At 44.6% G+C, this 22,440-nt stretch overlaps 4 protein-coding genes and 1 non-coding gene across 7 annotated transcripts; 3 read left to right on the top strand and 2 right to left on the bottom strand.

Moving 5' to 3' along the window:
• The first annotated feature begins 115 nt into the window (after positions 1 to 115).
• Positions 116 to 4,291, top strand: LOC139215347 (26S proteasome non-ATPase regulatory subunit 4). The gene is made up of 10 exons (XM_070846284.1): positions 116 to 198; positions 817 to 957; positions 1,097 to 1,211; positions 1,368 to 1,454; positions 1,605 to 1,673; positions 1,838 to 2,053; positions 2,503 to 2,611; positions 2,734 to 2,865; positions 2,978 to 3,030; positions 3,749 to 4,291. Exons 1-10 carry the CDS (start codon positions 173 to 175, stop codon positions 3,917 to 3,919), a joined length of 1,119 nt encoding a protein of 372 aa, XP_070702385.1. The 5' UTR covers positions 116 to 172; the 3' UTR covers positions 3,920 to 4,291.
• Positions 4,292 to 4,599: 308 nt separating this feature from the next.
• Positions 4,600 to 13,846, top strand: znf687b (zinc finger protein 687b). 3 transcript variants are annotated; one of them, XM_070846656.1, is made up of 10 exons: positions 4,600 to 4,638; positions 5,353 to 7,707; positions 8,040 to 8,302; positions 8,390 to 8,574; positions 9,712 to 9,888; positions 10,029 to 10,191; positions 10,529 to 10,891; positions 11,050 to 11,150; positions 11,431 to 11,518; positions 11,859 to 13,846. In XM_070846656.1, exons 2-10 carry the CDS (start codon positions 5,367 to 5,369, stop codon positions 12,462 to 12,464), a joined length of 4,287 nt encoding a protein of 1,428 aa, XP_070702757.1. In that variant the 5' UTR covers positions 4,600 to 4,638; positions 5,353 to 5,366; the 3' UTR covers positions 12,465 to 13,846. The 3 variants fall into 3 exon arrangements, with proteins under 3 accessions (XP_070702757.1, XP_070702756.1, XP_070702758.1); XM_070846655.1 differs by having other exon boundaries at positions 8,007 to 8,302; XM_070846657.1 differs by lacking the exon at positions 11,859 to 13,846 and having other exon boundaries at positions 8,007 to 8,302; positions 11,050 to 11,180; positions 11,375 to 11,502.
• LOC139216087 (small nucleolar RNA SNORA13) lies at positions 10,291 to 10,426 on the top strand. The gene has a single exon (XR_011585548.1). It is a non-coding gene; the product is annotated as a small nucleolar RNA SNORA13 (small nucleolar RNA).
• Positions 13,847 to 14,298: 452 nt separating the features above from the next.
• aqp10b (aquaporin 10b) lies at positions 14,299 to 18,014 on the bottom strand. The gene is made up of 6 exons (XM_070845981.1): positions 17,703 to 18,014; positions 16,830 to 16,956; positions 15,977 to 16,114; positions 15,365 to 15,483; positions 14,888 to 15,105; positions 14,299 to 14,801 (listed from the first exon to the last, which is right to left on the bottom strand). Exons 1-6 carry the CDS (start codon positions 18,012 to 18,014, stop codon positions 14,615 to 14,617), a joined length of 1,101 nt encoding a protein of 366 aa, XP_070702082.1. The 3' UTR covers positions 14,299 to 14,614.
• Positions 18,015 to 19,767: 1,753 nt separating this feature from the next.
• On the bottom strand, positions 19,768 to 22,319 carry hax1 (HCLS1 associated protein X-1). The gene is made up of 7 exons (XM_070846422.1): positions 22,159 to 22,319; positions 21,524 to 21,774; positions 21,123 to 21,340; positions 20,955 to 21,018; positions 20,624 to 20,757; positions 20,335 to 20,455; positions 19,768 to 20,217 (listed from the first exon to the last, which is right to left on the bottom strand). Exons 1-7 carry the CDS (start codon positions 22,221 to 22,223, stop codon positions 20,144 to 20,146), a joined length of 927 nt encoding a protein of 308 aa, XP_070702523.1. The 5' UTR covers positions 22,224 to 22,319; the 3' UTR covers positions 19,768 to 20,143.
• Between the last annotated feature and the right edge of the window lie 121 nt (positions 22,320 to 22,440).

The raw sequence follows: 22,440 nt of genomic DNA, 5'->3' as shown, positions 1-22,440 counted from the left end.
CTGAAGAAAGTGGAAATGTTTTATTGTTAAACTATTCTACTCTATTCTACGCTGTTCATCATTAAATGACCGTACACAAATATCGACCAATCACATTTCGTGTTGTTCAGTTTCTGTCCAATAGGCTGTGAGCTTCTTAGATGACGGAACAGAGCAACAAGAAGTTTCCAAAATGGGGCTCGAAAGTACTATGGTCTGGTAAGAAGTCTACAGATGTCTTTTTTGTATAGTAATGGATCTGTTTGTGGTGTATACGAAGATATAATAAATCAATACTTGATTGGAGAATTCATATACCTGAATGTGGAGGAAATGTCCCCGTCATTTGGGCTGATAAGTGACCGTTAAGGGTTAGCATGCTAACGCAGTGCCGACAGGCTGAGTCATTGTAGCTAAAGTTAGCTTCGCTTTGCTGTCTTAATAAAGGATTTAGTTTAGCTGTAGCACACATCAACACATTCATAAATGTAATTCTTTACAGTTTAGTGGTTTATATCGAAATTGGCAACTGACAACCCCGATTATTTGATCGTTACGACTGGCGACAAATGTGGTGTCGCTTATCGTGAGTGTTAGCAAGCCGTGCTAATGCTGTTTTTGTAACACCAGCTGTTCCACAACTGTTAACTATTTCTTTAAGAAGTTTAAGACAGGGAGCTGATGATGGAGAGGACCTGAGCTGTCGTCCTAATGTAAACTAGCTACTAGGCCTAACTAGGTCTTGGTTGAATTGGGGGAAAATATGTCAACTGCTGCCGTTAGCTGCTTAGCTAAGTGATGTAGCTATCAGATGTATAACAGATGTTTCCCCCTCAGTGTGGACAACAGTGAATACATGAGAAATGGAGACTTTCTACCAACAAGGCTACAGGCTCAACAAGATGCTGTCAACATTGTTTGCCACTCCAAAACAAGAAGCAATCCAGAAAACAATGTGGGCCTCATAACCATGGCAAAGTAAGATCTTCTCTCTTTATTCAGTAAAGATGGTTGGATGTCACGACAGCTCATCATAGCAGTATGAAGCATGTCAAAATAGTGTGGACATGGTTACTGATGATGCATAACCAGGGATGATTGTCCTGTTTTCATGCAGTAACTGTGAGGTCCTGACCACACTGACACCAGATTCTGGCCGCATCCTGTCCAAACTCCATGCTGTCCAGCCAAAAGGAAAGATCTGCTTCTGCACAGGCATCAGAGTGGCTCATGTGTGTAACTTGGATGAATCTTATTCTAATTATTTGTTTCATATTTCATAATGTGGGGCTCTTCCTAATGATTACATAATTGGTAAATAGGAGGTTTTGCTTTCTGTAGTGGCAGTTTTTAGCGGCCTTATGTGTGTTGTGTTCTTTCCTGTGTAGCTGGCCCTGAAACACAGACAAGGAAAAAACCACAAGATGAGGATCATTGCCTTTGTTGGGAGTCCTGTGGAGGATAATGAAAAAGATGTGAGTTTGAAGTTTTGTATCACATTTTGTGTTTATTCCACAGAGAGAAATGTTGTTTTCCTACCGATTATACATTAATAGATAAACACTCTCTCCCACTGTCAATGTCTGTCTGTCTGTCGTCATCTGTTGCTGCTTCTGATTCTGCAGCTCGTCAAGATGGCAAAGCGCTTGAAAAAGGAGAAAGTGAATGTGGATGTTATCAACTTTGGAGAAGAGGTTAGGAAATTCTTAATTTATCCTCCATCTTGCTGATATAAGGCAGAGTGAATGAAAGTATAATAACGTTTTTTTTTTTTTTGATTTCCATATCTGACACCTTTTTCCATTCTTAAATTGAGTTTTCACTTGGCGTTGCCGTCTCTCTCTAACTGTTTGTTCAGGAGGTGAACACAGAGAAGCTGACTGCTTTTATAAATACTTTAAACGGGAAGGAGGGGACAGGCTCCCACCTGGTCACAGTCCCTCCAGGTCCCAGTCTGGCTGATGCACTGCTCTCCTCTCCCATCCTGGCTGGTGAGGGAGGCTCTATGATGGGTCTTGGTGCCAGCGACTTTGAGTTTGGTGTGGATCCCAGTGCTGATCCAGAGCTAGCCCTGGTAAGAAATATATAGATGTGTGTCAAGTGCCAGCAAACTTTCACATTAGTACCCAGTATAAATATTGCAAATATGCGCTGACTCAAGAGAAATTTAAGGTTTATTTAAAAGCAAACATTCCTGTTAGTTATGATAGCACCACAAAAATGAAAATATAGCACTACCTGATAATATACAGTAGTTGTACAGATGAAGCTAACATAACAAATATGTGTGTATTATAATTTCCAGAGGGATAAATAAAGCTCTTATTTGACCCTCATGTTGTCATTTGGGGCAAATAAGAAATAGTGTGGAATATCTCTTGCATTGCCTTTTTCTTTCTACCGGCCTGTGTATCAGGCTGCGTCAGACTATACCCCCTACACTCCCGCATTTTGGTGAATTTGGTCAGGTCTTAAGAGCTCAGTGGCTTTTTCTCACTGTGTTGACTCTGTGCATTCCTTTAGGCCCTGCGTGTGTCAATGGAGGAACAGCGACAGAGGCAGGAGGAAGAGGCCCGCAGAGCTGCTGCTGCTTCTGCAGCCGAGGCAGGCATGCCCGCAGCCAGTGCAGACGGTAATTGGAGGATTAACAAATAGTTGCTTTTACTTATGAGACGGTGCCGAGTATAGTAATTAAGATTCGACAGGATGTTACATATTGGTCCATTACTTAGTTTTGATTGATTTTTCTCACAGAATCGGAGGAGGCCTTACTGAAGATGTCAGTATCTCAGCCTGAGAGCGGTGCAGCAGTGCTTCCTGACTTCAGCAGCATGACAGAGGAGGAGCAGATAGCCTACGCCATGCAGATGTCTCTTGCTGGAGGAGGTGAGTTGTATTTCATTATCATACAAATTCTTACTCTCACTATCACTTATGGTCACTGATATTTGCTGGTATGTCTGTTAAAATCAGTTCTTTTCACTTGTTCTGTGAACAGAGTATGGAGAAATGGACACAGGAGCCCCCATGGACACTGCAGAATCAGTAAAGGTGAGTCGTCATGTGACCTATTAAATGAAACTGTGAAGCAGTTGTTAGACTTAGACTTCTTTTATTGATACCCCATAGGGGGGAATTTACATGTTACAGCAGCAACTATAGACAAGAAAGAGTGAATAAAAGCAACATTGGAAAATAAAGCAATAGCAAAATAAATATGTGTTGTGATGATAAATAAATATTTACACTATGTAATATTTACATTACGGAATATTTACACTATGTTGAACAGGACTGGCTGGTACTCGTGTATTCTCAGAGGGGGAAGTGTTATTTCAGGCATCCAGATTCATGGGAGTAAAAGTCTGGTTCATTTTGTTGCATAGACAATGTTTGGCAACCAGCAGTTGGAGCACTTACAGGCCTGAATGGACTTGAAATTCTCCTGTTTGAATCATCAGTACAAACAAATGAGAAAGTGTGCCTGAAAATATCTGGGTTCTTGATTAAAAACCAAAAGTTAAAAGTACAGGCCTGTGCATATAGATAGCTGCATGATCCCCAAGGTGAATTTGATTTAGATATCTTGTCAACAAGATTAAAATCCTGAATCCTTTAGTTTCTTCTACCACTAAACAGCAGTTTACATAGAAGGTATCACACATGATGCACATCATTCATACATACAAACAGTTTTTACCTATTGGATCTAAGCCACCTAGATGAAGACCTAGTCCAACCTGTGTTGTCCTCTATTGTAAATTAATAGGAAGAAGATGACTATGATGTGATGCAAGACCCAGAGTTCCTTCAGAGCGTCCTGGAGAACCTGCCTGGTGTCGACCCGAACAACGAGGCCATCCGCAACGCCATGGGCTCCCTGGCCTCCCAGACAGGAAACAAGCCAGATGGCAAAAAGGATGAAGAGAAGAAGAAATGAGGAACAAAGAGACTTCAGGCATCGACTAAACAGAAAAATGAACAATTGTAGACTAATGCAGGATTACTTTGATATCATCTGACAGGCCAGCATGAGACAGCACTCTGACACTGAATACTGTTGTTTTGTCAGACACTCAAAAACAGAATGGCTATTTAGTGAAAAACCTGACCGCCCGATAACATAAATTGGTATAATCTCCAATATGTAAAATTGGCTTGTATGCTCTTTACCCTACATTTTCTCTACATGGTATAATTACTGATAATTTGCCAAACAGAACAGAGAAGAATTTGTGATGACAGACTCTTAAACAGTTATCCTCACTGCTGTCATGTCTCTGTGTTTTTTGCAATAAAAGCTATGTGTAAATCTGTTGCCTCGTGGTCTTTTTATTGCCCCCAAAGCTCATCGTGAAAACTGCTGTGAGCAGATGGGGAAGACAAAAAGATGCGATCACGGCAAACCACCAGTTTTATGCAGAGACCGCTGTCCCGACTTACAATAACCTTGCACGGTGTTTAAAAATAGTCTAACAAGGGCATTTGTTAATGTTTTATGTCATTCACAGTAGAAATAAATATACGTGTCGTTTGCAGCATCCTCCATGCATTTTTCCAGCGCGATCTCAGCCTGATAGGATGTCTCGGGTCATGTGACGGGAAGCACAGCATTTTCAGCTGAAAACGAGCTAGGATAGTCGGGAATCGCACATCCAGGTAAACAACCAAAATACATGAAATATTAAACGAAAATCCCCATCCCAGCCGGCCTCTTCTGTGACATCGTCGACCCTACGATCACCGGGTTGTTATCGCTGTCAAACCATACCTCAGCAAAACGCTCCAGCTGCGTTTTATTGGCGAACGCTAGCTAGTTAGCTAAATGACCCCTCTCTGTCTTGGCTGGAGCTCAGCGGCCAGCTAGCCAGCCTCAGTCGGGAAGGAACATCGTTAGCTCAAATTAACCGAGGTCGCCGCTACGAAACGCTGCCCCGGTTCAGCTGCCTCTCAAACGGTCTTTACTGCAGAGTTTAGCATGCACCGAGAGGATTATTGAAGCAGTGCTTCCCATTCATAGCAAATTGGTGCGGAACCTGTTACCAGAGGAGGGCTTGGTTGCAGAAACGCGCTAGCTGGCTAATACGAATGCTAGTGCAGGATCCTCATAGCACAGTTAGCTATGAAGCTAACCTGCTGTAGCTGGCCAATTGGGGTGAAAAGAATGTGCATGCAAGAAATTTTATTCATGAATTTACCTCGAAAATGTAAACATTTTCACGACCATTAATAATTTTGATATTTTGCTTGTTTTTTTGTAGCAGTTATTATGCTAGCAAGGCAGAGCTAAGGTTAATGGACAACAACACAGGCAGATTCATGATAGTGTGCTCTGTTGCCTCCTACTATGTCTGTGAATTTCTGTGTTTACAGGAGTTAATCCCGGCATGGGGGACATGAAGACCCCAGATTTTGATGACCTGTTGGCAGCATTTGACATTCCTGACATAGATGCCAAAGAGGCCATCCAGTCTGCCCCAGATGAGGCAGAAGGACCCCATGGAGGTGCAGGTGCACCTCTGGGAAAGTCAGACAGCGTGGTGGGCGTTGGGTCATCCTTGAGGCCGCCCAGCCCCTCAGACCCCCAGGCGGACACCTCGATTGTTAGTGTGATTGTGAAGAATAAAGTACGCCTTGAAACCGTAGATGGAGGGGAGGGAGACGCAGACCAGGACCCCATCGATGTCATCACAGGGGTAGATGTGGGTCCTAGACTGGGTGCGTGTGCCCCTGGAATGGCTGAGTCTGAGGCTCTCAACCATAACGGTTTTGGGGCGTCTGGAGTCTCCACGCCCCTTCCCCTCAGCCAGACCCAGTCTAACGGAGCACCATGGTCAATGAACACCCCAAAAGTGTCTTCAGAAGCAGCAGGTGCAGGTGCAGCCAAGTCTCACAAGCAGGGCGGGAACATTTTCAACAGACTTAAACCGCTCGTGGCACAGGGGTCTGGAGATCCAGTGGGCAGGGCCAGGAAGATGCAGCTTCTACAGCAGCAGCACCAGCAGCAGCAGGATACAGGCCAAGAGAGGGCAGATGGGGTCAAAGCGTCTTTACCGTCATCCTCCTCTCTGTCAGCTGGGTCGTCTCCTCTGGCTGCAGGTGGGCCTGTCGGACTAGCCTCGCCTTTCTTTCCACCTTCCAAGCCTCTGCTTCCCATTCCACCTTCTGCTCTCTCATCGCACCCGCTGCACTCATCTCAGCCTTTTAACGGAGCTCCCAAAGGTGGCCCTGCTGGATTTCAGCACCCGCAGATGGATGAGGATGATTCTGACCCCGATCTGGGGAGTCCACTGGTGATCCAAGAGAACCCAGACTCCCCGACTTGCACTCAGCTGAGCCGACGTTACAAGTCTGACTCTGTCTCAACTCAGCCCACGTCCTCTACCGCATCTCACCCCAAACCTGGTGACACTCCTTCAGGGGCATCTCTGACTTCATCGACACCCCAGTCTGGCTCAACAGAGAGTCCCCAGCTGGAGGACAGGCACCCAGAACATGTCATAGAGGAGAGAGACTCCCCAGAGAGTCCTGAGCCAGAGATGCCAAAATCAACTGCTCAAGTATCAGCTAAGAGGTGCTCCAGCCCTGCAGTGGCCTCCACTCCACCTCCGTCTGAACTGCGGGAGCCCAAAGAGGAGGAGGAAGAGATGGAAGTGGGGAATGGGATAGAGCGGGTCGCTGATGGCAAAGCTGACAAGGGAGAAAATGCAAGAACAAGTGAGGAGAAGATGGAGGTAGATGATGGCAAGCCTAAACCTGTGTCCACTGACGGAGAAGAAGCAAGCGTTACTGCGCCCGCTGCTTCTGGAGCTCCGTCCCGACCTCTTAAAGTCAGAATAAAGACGATTAAAACCTCCACAGGTGGAATCACCAGGACTGTCACAAGGGTAGCGCCTAAAGGAGGTGCTGCAGGGAAAGGCTTGGACCCTAAAGCTCAAACTGGGGAACGTAAGGTGTTGGGGAACAAGGCCCAGAAACTCGAAGCTTCCCCCGGTCATATGACAACAACTTCCCAGAAAGTAAGTGCTCTCAATGCTCTGCCTGTGTCCACTCTCGCAGCCAGCAGCGTCATGCTAGCTGCTGCCACAAAGGTCCAAAACAAAATGGCTGCATCTGACAAGGCTAAGGTATCCGCCACTGCCGTTAGCATCACTAAATCTGCTGCCCTCCCTGTAACGCCCACTGTAGCCTCCTCTCCCAAGTTCTCGGTAGCTGCAGGTGGGATCAGTGTCCGTACAGCCACCAATAAGACAGCTAATGGAGGTAGCAGCACCATCATAGGTGGCACCCTCCAGTCAAACAAACCTGCCTCCATTGTCAACAGTACAGGCGCCGTCATCTCCCGCAGTCAGTCGAGCCTCGTGGAGGCTTTTAACAAAATCCTGAACAGTAAGAACCTTTTGCCGAGCTACAAGCCTGACCTCTCAGCACTTCCGCCCCCTGAGTGGGGTCTTCCGCTCCCAGCCACAGGGTACCGCTGCCTGGAGTGCGGAGATGCTTTCGCTCTGGAGCGCAGCCTTGCTCGACACTACGACCGACGATCACTCCGCATCGAGGTGACCTGCAACCATTGTGCTAAGAGGCTAGCCTTCTTTAACAAGTGCAGCCTGCTGCTGCATGCCAGGGAGCATAAGGAGCGTGGGCTGGTCATGCAGTGTTCGCACCTGGTCATGAGGCCTGTCACTGTGGAGCAGATGATTGGACAACAGGACATAACACCCATTGGTGGTAAGTAGGGCTGCAACTAGTCTTTATTTTAATTTCCGGTTTATCCGTCGTTTATTTTTGTGAATTGATCATTTAGTCAATAAAAGTTTAGAAAATAGAGTAAAATCTATATGGAAATTGTCACTTCATCCTCCAATTGATCAACTATTCGTTTCAGCTCTACATGTTTTTTTCCAATAGTGTAGAGAGTCTTAAAAGAAACGAACAAAAAATATTTAAAATATACAACCTTCATTTATGATTCATCTCCATTGATCACGTCCCATGTTTGTCTTCTTATTTCCACTATGGCTGACCAGGCCTGCTCTCCTCTTCGTCCTCTTCTCCTCCAGTCTCCTCTCCTTCCACCACACCCGGCGGCCCTGCCGCCTCTGCCAACTCCAGCCCAATGAAGGATGCTCCGGCTCCAGCAGCAGCTCAGCCTCGGCCTGTCCGCCGTGCACCGCAGGGCCCCCAAGCACTGATGCCTCTGCCTTGCAAGAAGGCAGAGGGGCTTCAGTACAACAACTTCAAATGTCCAGAGTGCCAAACTCAATTCTCTGGCAAGGCTGAGCTGGTCACCCACTTCCAGCAGATCAGAGCTGCTCCCAACTCCGTGAGTTTCCTGCCACTGATGCCTGCTGTTATGAAAAGCCGCTGGTCATCGATTGTGTTGTTTGATTTTCTCTTCCTTCTTTTTCAGACATGTACACAATGCTCGCCTCCCATGATGCTGCCGAACTCGTGTGCCGTGTCCGCCCACCAGAGGATCCACAAACACAGAGCGCCTCATGTCTGTCCAGAGTGTGGTGGAATTGCCCGGCAGGCCAGCTTCCAAACCCACCTGGAGGAGGCCTGTCTGCACTTTGCCAGGCGCATTGGATACAGGTGTGGAGACACTTCCCAAAAGAGAGCCATGACACAAAGCCATATACGATTTCTTTTTGTTTCTAGAATCTGGATAATAATGTTTTTCGGTGTGCAGCCTTACTGAAGATCGTACTTTTAATTTTCTAACTGCTAGAGTTCACAGATTTAATGAACTGTTAAAGTGGATAATATGTCCTAATGTGGTGAATTAACTTCAGCCTAGTCTGAGCATGAGAACGAGCAGCCCTCAAGAAGAACAGCTTTTTTATTTTATACTTTTATTAGTAGGGATGTGCATTTCAAGCAGAATTACTATTTGATATCACTGTGAACTATTCAACGATTATTTGAATATTTCTACCACCCTCCCCACAAGCACACACACCTCACCACCAAAAACGTCAAACTTCACTACATTGTTATTTTTATCAGCCATCAGCCCCATTGTTGCTGAAACCGTATTACTTTGGCAGACTTGAAATAAGCGTTTAGATTAAAGCAGACCTTAAGTCCACCAGACCAGGCGCTGCAGCGGGAGGGGTGATCACCCCGGGAGGAGAGGAGAGAGAGTCAGATAAAAGCTAAGCTAACACAGCTGGTACCCAAGGCTGCGTCTAGATAATGACCAGTCGCGGGAAGATCAGCTGGATGAAATGGGACACAGGTTGCCTAAGCAACGAAAAATCAGAAACCGTTTGTGCCCCGTAATGAGCTACTGCTCCTGGGTGTACTACCAGGCGCTGGTAAAAACAAGGAAAATATACTTTTGAAAAGCAAGACGATAATCGTCTAAACTATTCGATTTTTAAAAATTATTTAACAGCTATTGAATATTCGACAATCATGGCCGATCCTTACTTATTAGATTTTACATATGACTGTTATATGGAGATACAAAAATATCCTTGTACCTCATGTGCATTTGCTTATCTGTGGAAATGGTATGAAATTATTTTTCAAGGTCTTGAAAAGCAGTAATTTGATTTCAAAAAAGTGTGCAGCAGCTCTTCCAGTCTACTGATGTAATGTGAGATATGTACCCATCCAGGACAGATTTGAATATCAACTCAAACACAGCTAACACAGAAAATACAACACTTTGTTATTGTATCAGCGTCACAATGCATCACTCTGTGTATCATGATGTTGTTGAAGGTGCTCGAGCTGCCAGGTCGTGTTCGGAGGGTTGAACTCCATCAAGTCCCACATTCAGACTGCTCACTGCGAGGTTTTCCACAAGTGCCCCAGCTGCCCCATGGCCTTCAAGTCTTCCCCCAGCGCCCAGAGCCACATCAGCACCCAGCACCCAACGCTCACTGGTGGACAGGCCAAGTACGTGCACCACCTCTACCAAACACTTTCAGCCCACATGTAGAGAAATATCATCAGAGAGTTTTTCAGAATGATGTTCACAATTTGGAGAAAGATCCTTAAAATTTCAATTCTTTGTCTGTTTTTTTTTCCTTTTGCAGAATGATCTACAAGTGCGTGATGTGTGATACGGTTTTTACCCAAAAACCCTTGCTGTACATGCACTTTGACACTCATTTAGCCAAGCAAAAAGTGCACGTGTTCAAGTGTCCTGACTGCACCAAACTCTACGCCCAGAAAGGATCGATGATGGAGCATATTAAGGTGTGCTTTCTGATGAATACATACTCAGACATTATAGATTTTAGATATTAAGTGTAATAGGTGCAGCATAATGTCAATGCACATCGTGCATTAGCCGTTTGCCTTTATGTGTTGCCCATTCATTACTTCCTACAGTGAATGTGGTGTCAACAAAGGCATACAGCAATTTCTTGGATCGGCCTTAGCAAGGGTCCTCTCCGGTGACCTTGTCCTAAGTTCTATACCAAGTCCAGAGTTCGCAACAGAAATTGTTTTTTATCTTTTTGTGAATGAATTAAATGAATCAAAGCTCTGTATGCCTTTGTGCTCTCTCTCACTTTACTGTCGTCCCCCTCAGACCGCTCACAGAGGACCATCAGCCAAACAGACGGACCCTCAGTCCGATGCCTCCAACCCCGCCTCAGCCCCAGCCAACGCCTCCGGCCCCTCTGGCCCCTCCGGCCTCAAATCAAAATCCTCTGGAAAACCTGACACCTCTGATGGAGAGGACTGGGGTCGGGAGCAGGAGGAGGAAGAAGAGGAGGAGGAAGAGGACGACGACGATGATGCGGATGAGGACTACGAGGCGCCACGTCACTCGACCGCTCCGGGGAGCAGCAGTCAACCCCCCGCCCAGACTGAGTGGACCTGCCCTCAGTGTCAGACCACCTTCACTGACAACGACGACTATTTGAGTCACGTGAAGATGGAGCACGGCAAGGTGTGGCACACCACCTCTGTTCTTTACTGCTTACCTGTACAGACTCAAGCTGTTTAACTAGCCGCTTATGTTTTGTGGATTAAAAGTATAATATTTGTTTAATATATTTTTATTTTTACCCTCTGTGTGTTTGTGTGTGTGTGCTGCAAACTCCGAAGTTTCCTTGTCGTATTTGTGGAGGCACGTTCAGCACATCCTCCAGCCTGAGACGTCACGAGCGTGTCATTCATGAGGGCAACAAGAGAGTCTTCCATTGCCAGTGAGTCACTTAAACCTTCGTCAAATACATGTTTTATAGTCCTGCTATTCACAAATTGGTCATATTGCCCGATAACTAACAAGAACTTGCTGTACAGAAATGCCAAATTAAGTTTGAGGAAAGGATTCCGTATCAGTTATGTTTATGTTGTCAAAGATTGCCCCAAAATTTCAATGTCAATCTAGATTGTAGAAATTCAAAGCCTCTCATTATACCTAATGTAGGTGGACTAACATCAGTGCTGGATAAGGTGGTGTAACCCTGTGTAATTACTTTTCAGATATTGCACAGAAGGTAAACGCACCTTTGGCAGTCGGTTCTTACTGGACAAGCATATTCGGCTCCATCACAGAACCACTGACGGACAGGTGAGTCAAGACAGTATTGTCCTCTCTGTTTTGGTACATAAACAGACTCATGTCTGAGTTGTAGTCCATACCTCTGTCCTTGTTCCAAACTACAAAGTGATTCTAAGCAGGTTTTGGGTATGTCGTGTTCACATTGGATTAAATTTACTTAAATTGTGCATATTAAAAAAAAAAAAGAAGCTTGATTTATGAGTGCTATTCACATACACTAGTACATTTTTTATTTTCTAACTGTGGAAACGGTACTCTATGCATGTTGCTTGTAGTTGCTTATAGTATGCTTGAATTGTTTATCAATACTGCAAATGTTTAATCTCTCTTTCCCTTTTTGTGTCCTCAGGGTCCCCCCATGACCAGGAAGCGTGCAGCCACAGGGGAAGGAGCAGGTAGCTCCTCAGAACAAGATGGCGAGGGCGGACCTCCGGGAGGCAGGACAGGAGACGAGGAAGAAAATGCCACCGAGGACGGTGAGGAGGGTGCTGGTCCTGCTAAGAGAACCAGGGCGTGCATTGCGTCGACATCGTTGGCACCCAACGAGCTGGAGGAGGAAGACAACATTTTCCGTTGCGTCCCCTGTGGCTTCTCCACCGAAGACGGGGCGGAGTTTCAGCGCCACATTCCCCAGCATCGGGCCGACACCGCCTCCTTCCAGTGCCTGCAGTGCGGCGTGTGCTTCGCGTCAGCAGGCTCTCTCGGCAGGCACCGCTTCATCACTCACCGCGTGCGGGACACCCAGAACGACGCAGACCGCAGCGCCCCGCGGGCTCACGGATCTCCCGACGGCTCGCCCGCCGCCTCCCCTCAGGCGCAGGGCGAGGACGGAGACGGGAATCTGTGCTGCAAGGTGTGCGGCCGGCGTTTCGACAAGGCCTCGGACCTCAACACCCACTTCAGGACCCACGGTATGGCCTTCCTCACCGCACACAAGACAGACAAGCCTCAGTAGAGGAGGGCAGGTCCTGCGAGACCAACAGATCATCTGCAACGAGGAGTCGAGGGTCATGATGGAGGAGAGAGGCTGTAGAAAATGAATGTTGATCCTGAGATGAAACAGAGCTGCTTCCTGTGCAGTTTTTTTTAGCCACCACAAACAGTTTTACTGTATCTATGGCACCTCTTCTGTGCAATTATAATTGCATGTTTGATCATGTTACTGGTCACTTAACTGAACACACCTGTGATAGACTCCTGAGTGGAAAGGCACTCAAACAGCCCCCCCCCCTTCCTGAGTAAAGCATTTATATATCAGCCATACTGTGTCTAACACGTCTTGTCGTTCCATTTCAGTCACTCTGAAGCTGCACTGACGGTGGCCACCTGCCTGTTTTATCATGTAACACACTTAAATACATGCACCTCCCACTCTACCCCTGACAGCTGTAGTGCCGATATTTTTGTACTTCATTGTTCATGTTATTCGTACTTGTTTGCCTCAAGTCCATGCTAATTTTTCCGGCATGAGATCGGCTTTAGCAGCTCCAGAGGCCGGTGAAACTGATCTCAAGCCAAGATCTCAAGACGTCTGAAGCATGAAGGGGAGTGTTTAGAGAATTTGACACTGATTTTTATGTTGCTATAATATTTATTTATACGAAACACATTACTACTGTTGGTATTTGTGAGAATCGGTTGCGTCACATCTTACTAAACATGGTGCGACTCACCTGCAACAGGGACATGAGATGAGAATCACTGAAGGCATTTCATTTGGAGATGAGGTTACTGGAGGTCTGTAACCTGTGTAGTGTATGTGTGATGTTGTTAATCGTTAAGCTAGAAGAAGAAGAGAGGTCAGGCTTCCTGCCAGTAGTATATGTGTACGAGTTTTGCCATGTAAATACATATAATTACACTAAAAGAAAGCGTTCCGGTTTTAGTAACTTGCTATGATAATGTGAATACGTATAGTATTTGTACTTGTACTGTTCCCTTTTTTTTCCAGACGATTTGAAGTTTAAAAGAAAAAGAAGAATCCCCCCCCCCCCCAGAGGTAGCTATACATTGTAATTACAAAGCAGAGGAAGAGTGTGGGGGTTGTGTTGTCTTAATGTGTATGAATACAAATGTTTATCTCTTTGAGACGGTTCTTTTTTATCTACAGAATCAGTGCTTGCTGTACTCACATTTCTTTTGTATGTTTCAAAAACAGCCTTCATGGTCACTTGATGGAGGCCTATGAGTGGATTTTTCTTTTGTTTGTATCTTTTATATGTCATGATATCATATTTATATAGCTCAATAGTGGAAATTTCATGTCATTTTCTTTTCCATGGTTGTGGTCTGCTTGCTGAAATGCCATACACTTTTGTGCTGTTTCGAAATAAATGTTTAAAAGAGACGATTGACTCGTGCAGCAGGTTCATCTGCAGAGTGGAGGGTCACATTCAGAACAAAGTTTGAAGCTTCTTTAACTTTACAAATTAGTTTTCAATTTTCTCTTCATATTGTGTTCAATTCATAACACCGATTAACAAGAGTAAGAGTCATACTAGTGGCTCTGTGAGGCTGTGCTTCAGCACAGTGGTACTGTGAGCTAGTCTGTATGATTATTAGTGTGTTAGCATTCTTACATTCGCTAATTAATGCACAACACCGTTGAGACTGATGGCATTGTCAGAGCTAATGAAAAGTTTGATCAATAAATGGCGCTAGGGGGAAAAGTCACCAAAGTTCATCTGAGGAGAACATGAGTGTTTACCAGATTTCGTGACAATCCATCACACAGTGGAGACATTTAATTCAAACCATAAATTTAAACCTCATTGTGTTTGGAGACCGTGCAAGTCATTACGATTCATCTTCTGGGAACCATGAGTGTCTGAACAACAATTTGTGCCAATCCATCTTGTACATGGTGAGAAATTATACTGGATAAGATAAAAACTCATGCTTTTCCTCTGGCGCTGGTAGCACAAGAGGAATTATTTGACAAAAACAAGTTTTCTGCTATCAAACAATTTACTTGGCCCAGTGGATTAGTCAGGCATTTACAAAGACAGCTTCAGTTCCTATCACACCCTTAATAGCATATGTTGTATACAACAAAGTGTTTTTTTTCCTCTTAACATGGATTCATTTTACCGCTAAGTGGATTTTTCAGTTTGGCTCCACACCCTCCAGCTCCAGTGCCGCCTTGCCCTCAGTGGCCTCCTGACATGAAGTCTGGAGCTCAGACGGACTGGCAGGATGGTGGACCTCAATCATCATTTCGTAGATCAGTGTCCCCAGCAGGGCCCCAACACAGGGAGCCACTAAAGGCACCCACCACCAACCACCTCCAGCCCTGCAAAGACATTAAATTCATTAACGTAGGGCAACAAAGTGCAAATTACTTGTGTGAAAACCAATGTCCTGAGTGGAACTACTAACTTGAAAACATCCACTCCCCAGCCAGCGATGTACGTGAACAACCGTGGTCCAAAATCCCTTGCTGGGTTGATAGCGTAGCCACTGTTGGAGCCCATGGAGATGCCAATAACCAGCACTGTTGCTCCCACCAGTACAGGCTGCAGACCCTCAGGGACGGAGCTGTTCCTCTGGTCCCCAACAGCCAGGACACACAGCAGCAGTGCAGCGGTGCCTATCACCTGCATAACAGAAGGGGAACTGTTACACATGAGCGGAAAGGCAGCTTTGTGCACATCCTGTCCTTTATTTAGGAGCAGAGCGACAGATTCAGTGAGGGAAAAATGGTATAACTATGACCTGGATGACTGAGAATCTCCACAGAAAAATGGTAAGTATTCACATACTGGAGCTGAACTGAACTACAGGTGTTAACAGTGGTGAGACCAAGGTTCAGTCCATAACAATGATGCCCAAACCTGACAGAGTGACGTATCTGACCTGGTCCACGATGCCTCCCCACAAACTGAGGTAGTCAGCTGGGTAGGTGGCGAAGATGCCTGCTGTGGCAGTGGGACCCGTCACCGTCAGCTTATCTCCGCTATACGCCCAGATAGCATCTGCAAACATCTCATCATAACATGTGAAAACACGTTAACCATTACCAGACTTCTATTCATACTAAACATTTAAGGATAAGTCTGGTGATATTCTATATCTCTACTGTCAACAAACCTCACGAAAAGACCAAAAACCAACAAATAACTGGCTCCAATAACATGGATCATCTGTGTAGTTAAATATTAGCGTGTTCCTCTGTGCCACAGAGCTCTTTTGTTGTTCAAAAACTATTAAAAACCCAATGATCCAAATGTTGCACTGGCTGACATCTTCACAATGAAAGTGGGCACTTTGAGTTAATCCCACATACACAATCCTACTGCCTAAAATACCAACTGGAGCACCAAATGCATATTAATCCACGGCATAAAATAGTCCCCAACAAATCTAGTATTTACTGTAATTTGACTAACATTTGCTAAAACTACAGTGCCCAGCTGGTTTCTGAAACTATTTGGCCCTTTTCAAGAAATAAACCATACTAAAACTCACCATAGTACAGCAAGCTAACGGTGGCTGCTGCCAGAAAGGCTCCAAACACTTGGAAGAAGATGTAGAAAGGCAGCTTCATCCAGGGATGTCTGCCCAAAATGCACAAGCTCAGAGACACCGCCGGGTTCAGATGGGCACCTTATGGATAAAAGTAATAAAAGAGTTTAGGTCTCGTTATGAAACACAAATCAAAATGATATATTTTCTCTGAAGAGATAAGCTTGTAAAATCCTTTTTGTGTAACCAGAAAGAGCCATTGTATTCAAATCCAACAGACTCCATTGACAAAAGCAATAATTTTTCCTCACAGGGTCCAGGAGTGGCTCCTCTACTGCTGCCTCAACAGGCTAGTTTATATGTGTTCTTGTGCATTACACTTATATTATGATGGATCCAAACTAACCCTTTAAAACACCAAAGTCGCACAAAAACCCAAACATACTAACTGATTAAGACAGCGGTGGACCAGCAACTCCCATATAAAATGACTGTTTTTATCAATAGAGTCTGGTAGCTTTTAACAAAGTGATACAACAGCTAATTCTGATTAAACAAAAAGGATCTTACAGGTTTATCTCAGCAGGGATACAATGCAGGAAAACCCCAGAGAGGGTACCTGCATAATGCCTGTAATATCATGCTGGATGAGTAGTTTAAAGATTTAACACAGCAATCTATACAGACAATCTGTCTCAAGACCACAGTGAAAAACAAGTGAATGAAAAGTAACTCCCACAAGGTTTAAACTGCGGTTCAAAGAACAAATTAATAAGTCCTGGGACACTCGCAGTGTTAAAAAGTGAAACACAGAGCCCCCCCCCACCTCCCCAATCATTTTCACACAGTCTCTTACCTGAGACTCCACGAGACACAAAGACCCCAAATGTTGCTCCAAGACTAAAACCCAGATTGATTGACAGGAACTGCCCCTTCTTATCATGAGATGTGGTCACCTGGGCGACCGAGCCACATCCAAACAGCTGCAATGACATGAGATGAAGAGCTGCATTGGTGAAATATGACAACCTGAGTGCAAAAACACAGGACAGAGCAATAAAAAATAAATAAATCTGAAAGCAATCTGCAAGACAGGCAAGCGAGCCCACAGCGTTGTCTTGTTGTAATCTCCTTTTTTATGAACTCGATTACTAAGGAACCTGCTTTATGATTTGTGTTGTAAATGCTCATTGCCCCGACAGGTGAGATAAAACCATACGAGTCCAAACAAACATCACGGCTTATTCCAAATCACTGATGAACAACTCAACCACTCTCTCTCTTTATCCTCCCATCCCCTCACCCGTCCTCCCCCTCACTCACTTACTCACTCATTCACATACAAGCACTCTCTCCTTCATTCTGTCTGTCTGTCTTTCAGGCCAAAGTCCTTTGGTTATCCATTTGTGTGGATTCACTAACGGCTTCAAAACCTCGAGAGTAGGCAAGAAATTGTTTTAGGAAACTGCGTTGAGTGCTTGATTTTGTGTTGACTGATCAAGTCAGAATTTAGATTAACTGGTTAAGAAGTTTTCTGTGTTAACAGCATATTCAAATAAATGGAAAAAGCTGCATCTACTAAGGACACTAAGTGTTGAAACTGACCTAAAGGGAGAATCCATTGCTGTATTCTGACAAATGTATGCATTAGAAAAAGTTACACATACCTCTCCTACCTGTAGCAAAGTGCCCAACGCAGCAAGTTTAGATCCATAAAAAAAATACTCACGATCAGGATGTAGACTCCCAGGCATTCAGCCATGCACTCCCTGACCAGCTGGCTCCTGATCTGGCATTTCCTCAGCAGCCTCTCCATCCCTGAGGTTTCCTCTGCACCGTCCGGCCACAGGTCAGCTTTCAGAGCCGGGACACGGCTGTGATCAGGTGGATCTGATCCACACAGCACTGCACTGTCTGCCCTACTGAGCAGAGTTTGCCCTTTCATACTGGAGCTGTGGGCTACGTCACTGTCTTTATGGCATGGCTGAGGCGGTGGTGTGCATGCACGCAGGAGAGGAGAGTACTTGACTTTGTAGGACATCCTGATACCTAAATCACAACATGATCCAAAAAAAAAAAAAAACACTCCAGTGCACAGACGTGGCCTGACACTGGCTCACATGGTTGGTTTGCTGTGGTCTCACCTGATTGGAGTTGGCTCTGATTGCTCCTCTGCTTTGATTGGCTATTCCATTTCTTCTTCTCTGAATGCAAACAGGATCTGACCCCTTAGAATATTATCACACTCCAGCTCAGCGCTCCTCATCTAAAACAAGAGAAATACATCTTTTTCTTGTTTAAGTATTTCAGTATTGTCTTCTGTAGCAACTTGTTGTATGTGCCATATTGCATCTGTGTTAATCTGATAGGAGATGGAAATCTCTTTGGCTGGTACACAAACAGTCATGAGAAAGACAAGTGACAGAGCTCATACTGTAGATTTTATTTCTATTATATGGCTTGATATATGATGTATATCAAATGTCTCTTTTTTTGTTCATTTTAAATTTTGTTGGACTCTGCAGCTGATGCCAAAAGTGGAGTAAATTACTGCAAATTAAATTCAGTTAAATGACACTCATCAGTGATATGTGTACGTATAGTATAGTCACAGCTCACATAACACATTTAATCTCTTTTTATGGCCTAAAAGCCTCCGCAGGATAAATTTATGAGTCTGTGAAGATAATCTCCCTTCTAAAAAGGGAAAAAGAAGAAGGTGAATGAAGGGCAAGCTGAACAAGGTCTGTTTATTTTCTGTTGACTTCAAAGGGCATGAATATTCTTTACCTGCATGAAAGACGTGCATTTTCTGATCAAAGAAACAGCTGAAAGCACTTTCCTGGGAAAAAAATGACATACTGGACATAAATCAACAAAAGTTCTCATAGAGAAATAGACAAATGTTAGTGGTCGTGTTGGAACATGCAGACGGGTGACCAGCATAGATTGTTGTTCAAAAATCTGCAGACAGCTGTGCCTGGATCCAGGAATCCATTTCAAATAAAATAGAGTTTCTGAAAGCTACCCAAAAAAAAAAAATGTTTATCTTTTCCTCTGAGTGGTTACTTTAGGTGAAATCAGAAAAATAGGTGCTCAACTGGTCTCCATTAACTGGAATTGACGACTTCAGGGTCCACACAGAAATACAAACATGTCAGCAGCTGAGGGAGGATTCACCAGACAACATTACGCGACATAATTCCTGTCTGTTCAAGGAAATGACGCCTCTCTTTGAAGTCGAAGGGAACGTGTGTACTTTCAAAGGAAAACCTCAAGGTAACATTATCTCCACTCCCCTCGTGAAGGCAGATTTGCCAGAACCTGAGAAGAGCGACGAGACCTTTTGATATTTCACACATGAAAGAGAATGTGGAATTTTTTATTTTTATTTTACATGGACATGAACTGTCATTATTTCTGTATCAAAGACATCTTTGCCGAAGCACAAAGCTGATCAAGATCACGCTGACACGTTCATTATATGGGAGCCATTTTTTAAAAGGAGAGGAAGAGGAGGGGTTAAAGTGGAATGTGCTGAGTGAGATGAGGAGATGAGAATAGGTGGATTGCCGTCATCCATAACACGCCTTGATAAGAGAGATGAAGTGATAAGTGACCCGATATGGCTTCATTTCAATTTGGAGAGATCAACACTGTTATCAGCCTGGTAGAAATGTAACTAACATGACACAAGCTGCCTTTACTGCCGTTGTTTTAATATTGTAACGTGCTGTTATGTTTCCCTTCTGTTCACTGACTAAACCAAAAACAACAGGCAAATAACAACCATCTAAATATATTAAGACTCTTTATTTGACACACAACACACTCACATCCATACAGGCTTTTCCTACAGGACAACTGAAGAATAAAATATGCAACTGAATTATTTATTACCTGATGTGTCTCAATTTGCCCAAATCACTAGTGTTCAGGATCGGCAGCTTCTGCTCTACGTGGTCAATTGGGCATCTTAAACAGGCCAGAAAGCCCAATCCAACACATTTGTTTTGGCAATTGTAGGTCATGCAGGTGTTCTATCCATTTGTGGATGTATCCTACAAATATGCAAAGTCACAGCTCTAGAGAAACACTCATAAACTGAAATGTTTTCAGAGAACAAAGGCTACAGTCAACCAGCCCAGAGAATATACGTCATTTTACATGTTATTTAAACCCTCCGAACAACTTAGAGAATAATGAGTCGTCATCCCGCATGTCGGAAAATGGATGTTGACCACCTGAAATCAAAAAGAGAAATACATTAGAGTTACATCAAGCTATTACATTAATAAAGTACTCCTAATACCAGTGCTATTTTTTTTTTTTTACTGTCAGTTCACTGTGTATAGACTGACCTGGTAGGGCGGGTCCACTTTGATGGTCGAGTCCCTCCCGGCTGCCAGGACCTCCTGAGCGGGTCACTGTGGTCTCCTCATTGCCTTTGCCGTCTCTAACTGTTCGCCTCTCCTCTACAGTCTGACACACATCAAAACAGGAAAAAAACATGTATACACAACCAGATGGTGACAAAAATATTACAACTGCCTGTATGAATGGGGACTGGGCCACTTTAACTGTCCATGAAACACTTGAAGTGTATTAATCATGACTAATGATACATTAAAGATAAAGTGTTTCTCTCACCCCATCAGGTTTCACCACCTTGGTGACGGTTACTGACTGGAAGAATGAACGGCTCCTGGGTTGGTTTGGTGCTTGGCCAGCAGGTGGCAGCAGGATCTGATCCAGGCCCCCAGAGGACACTGAAGAGTCCAGATCTGGAGAGGATGGGAATGGGGAAATCAGTTGGAACACAAAACAATATCTTTTACTTTTTCTTTCACTGAAGAATTGCATGAAATGAGTGAGAAGGAATCCCACACAATGTCTCGCTTACTGGTGAAATAATTATTAGATCACAACATTTTGGTCTGTCTGACCTTCATCGGGTATTTTTCAAAACAGTATCACCTACCTCTGTCTTCTTTGCGTTCCTCCTCTGGACCTCTCTGTGGCCCCCTTTTCCAAATATCATTAAACTATAAAAAAAAATTAGAAAGTCAACACAGAACTACTAACACTTCACATTATCACAGAAACAACATCTTGATGGACAAACAGTAGTAGTGAATATCATATTCACCTTTGAAAAAGGAGTCCAGCCATGGAATGGAGATCTGGGAAAATCTGGTGACTCATATGAAGGGTGGCCATCATGTCTGGGCTCTGCAGGTGACCCTGGCTGGGGTCCTTGTAGGTCACTGTCATGGGATTTGAGCATAAAGTCTCTCAGGGGGTTCCCACTGGATCCCCGTTCCCCCCTGTCTTCTCTGTCCTGAGGCTGCATGATACTGGGAACACCTAGAACGTGAGGGAGACACAGCCTGAAAGTGAGTGCTGCAACAGACATAAAATGTGTTAGATAAGGGCAGAACAGCCATTTAACTCCATGCCTGCCCCCCTTGCAGATTGGCGCAGTCCTGCCCATTTAAAAGCTACAGAAGGGAAGCGATAAAGTACTGGATCAAGTCTCAGATTTCATACCAGAGTGTCCAGACCCTGGCTGTCCGTCCCAGCTGCCCAGCTGGGAGAATATCTCCTCCATCTCTCTGAGGACGTGGCCAAACACTTGAGGCTCCCGGATCCTCATCCCGTCAGGGCCAAAGCTGAAGCCAAACCTCCAGGCACTGTCAAAGGGGTCCTGCTGGTCCCCCCGGAAGCCATCAGAGTAGAAACCATCTTCCTCATCGTCATCGTCGTCATCATCGTGAGTCATGGCGTCGAAGAAGGGGTCCCTGATGCAGCACAGCCAATAAAATGGATGAGTTTTCGTGGCATTAATGTGCATTGGGGGATAAAGCGTTATATGGGGTGACTTAACAGTTAGTTATGTTAATTATTATATTAAATTAATTAACTATATTATTGTTAGTTATGTTAATACACTCTACAGTACTAACATATTAATCCCGAGGTCACTTTTAACCCAAATAAAAAAGCAGAGGGACCCCTGTGGTTATCCTGGCAGAGGAACACTAATCTTCTAACTACCCTAAAGCTGTTATTGTGTTGACATATTACCTAACTAACCCAACAGCAGGCAACGCAGATACCAAGTTAGCGAACTTCTCTTAGCTTAGCTTAAGTGACAGCTGGGGACTTCGCCTCCATAAACTTACCTTCGGCCACGATAATGGCCTCCAGGTACTCCGAAAAACCCGCGAAATAAATCAAAAACGCTCATTTAGCGACAGCTTTTGTAGAAAACTAAACCATAGCTAAAATAACATGCCGAAGGCAGACACCCCCTGGAGTGAACGACGAGCCTCACTTGTCAACAGTGCCGTAAAGTGTTCCTTCAGAATGACGCAACCAATCGTAAAGCTGCGTTACCGTAAATGATAGACGTGATGCGCAGCAGCAATAACAGCGCGCCATTAGAATGTCAGAGAGGTTTAGAA

This window comes from Pempheris klunzingeri, chromosome 16, assembly GCF_042242105.1.
Source record: "Pempheris klunzingeri isolate RE-2024b chromosome 16, fPemKlu1.hap1, whole genome shotgun sequence".
Taxonomy (NCBI): Eukaryota; Metazoa; Chordata; class Actinopteri; order Acropomatiformes; family Pempheridae; genus Pempheris; species Pempheris klunzingeri.
This window is presented reverse-complemented; position numbering and strand designations above follow the sequence as displayed.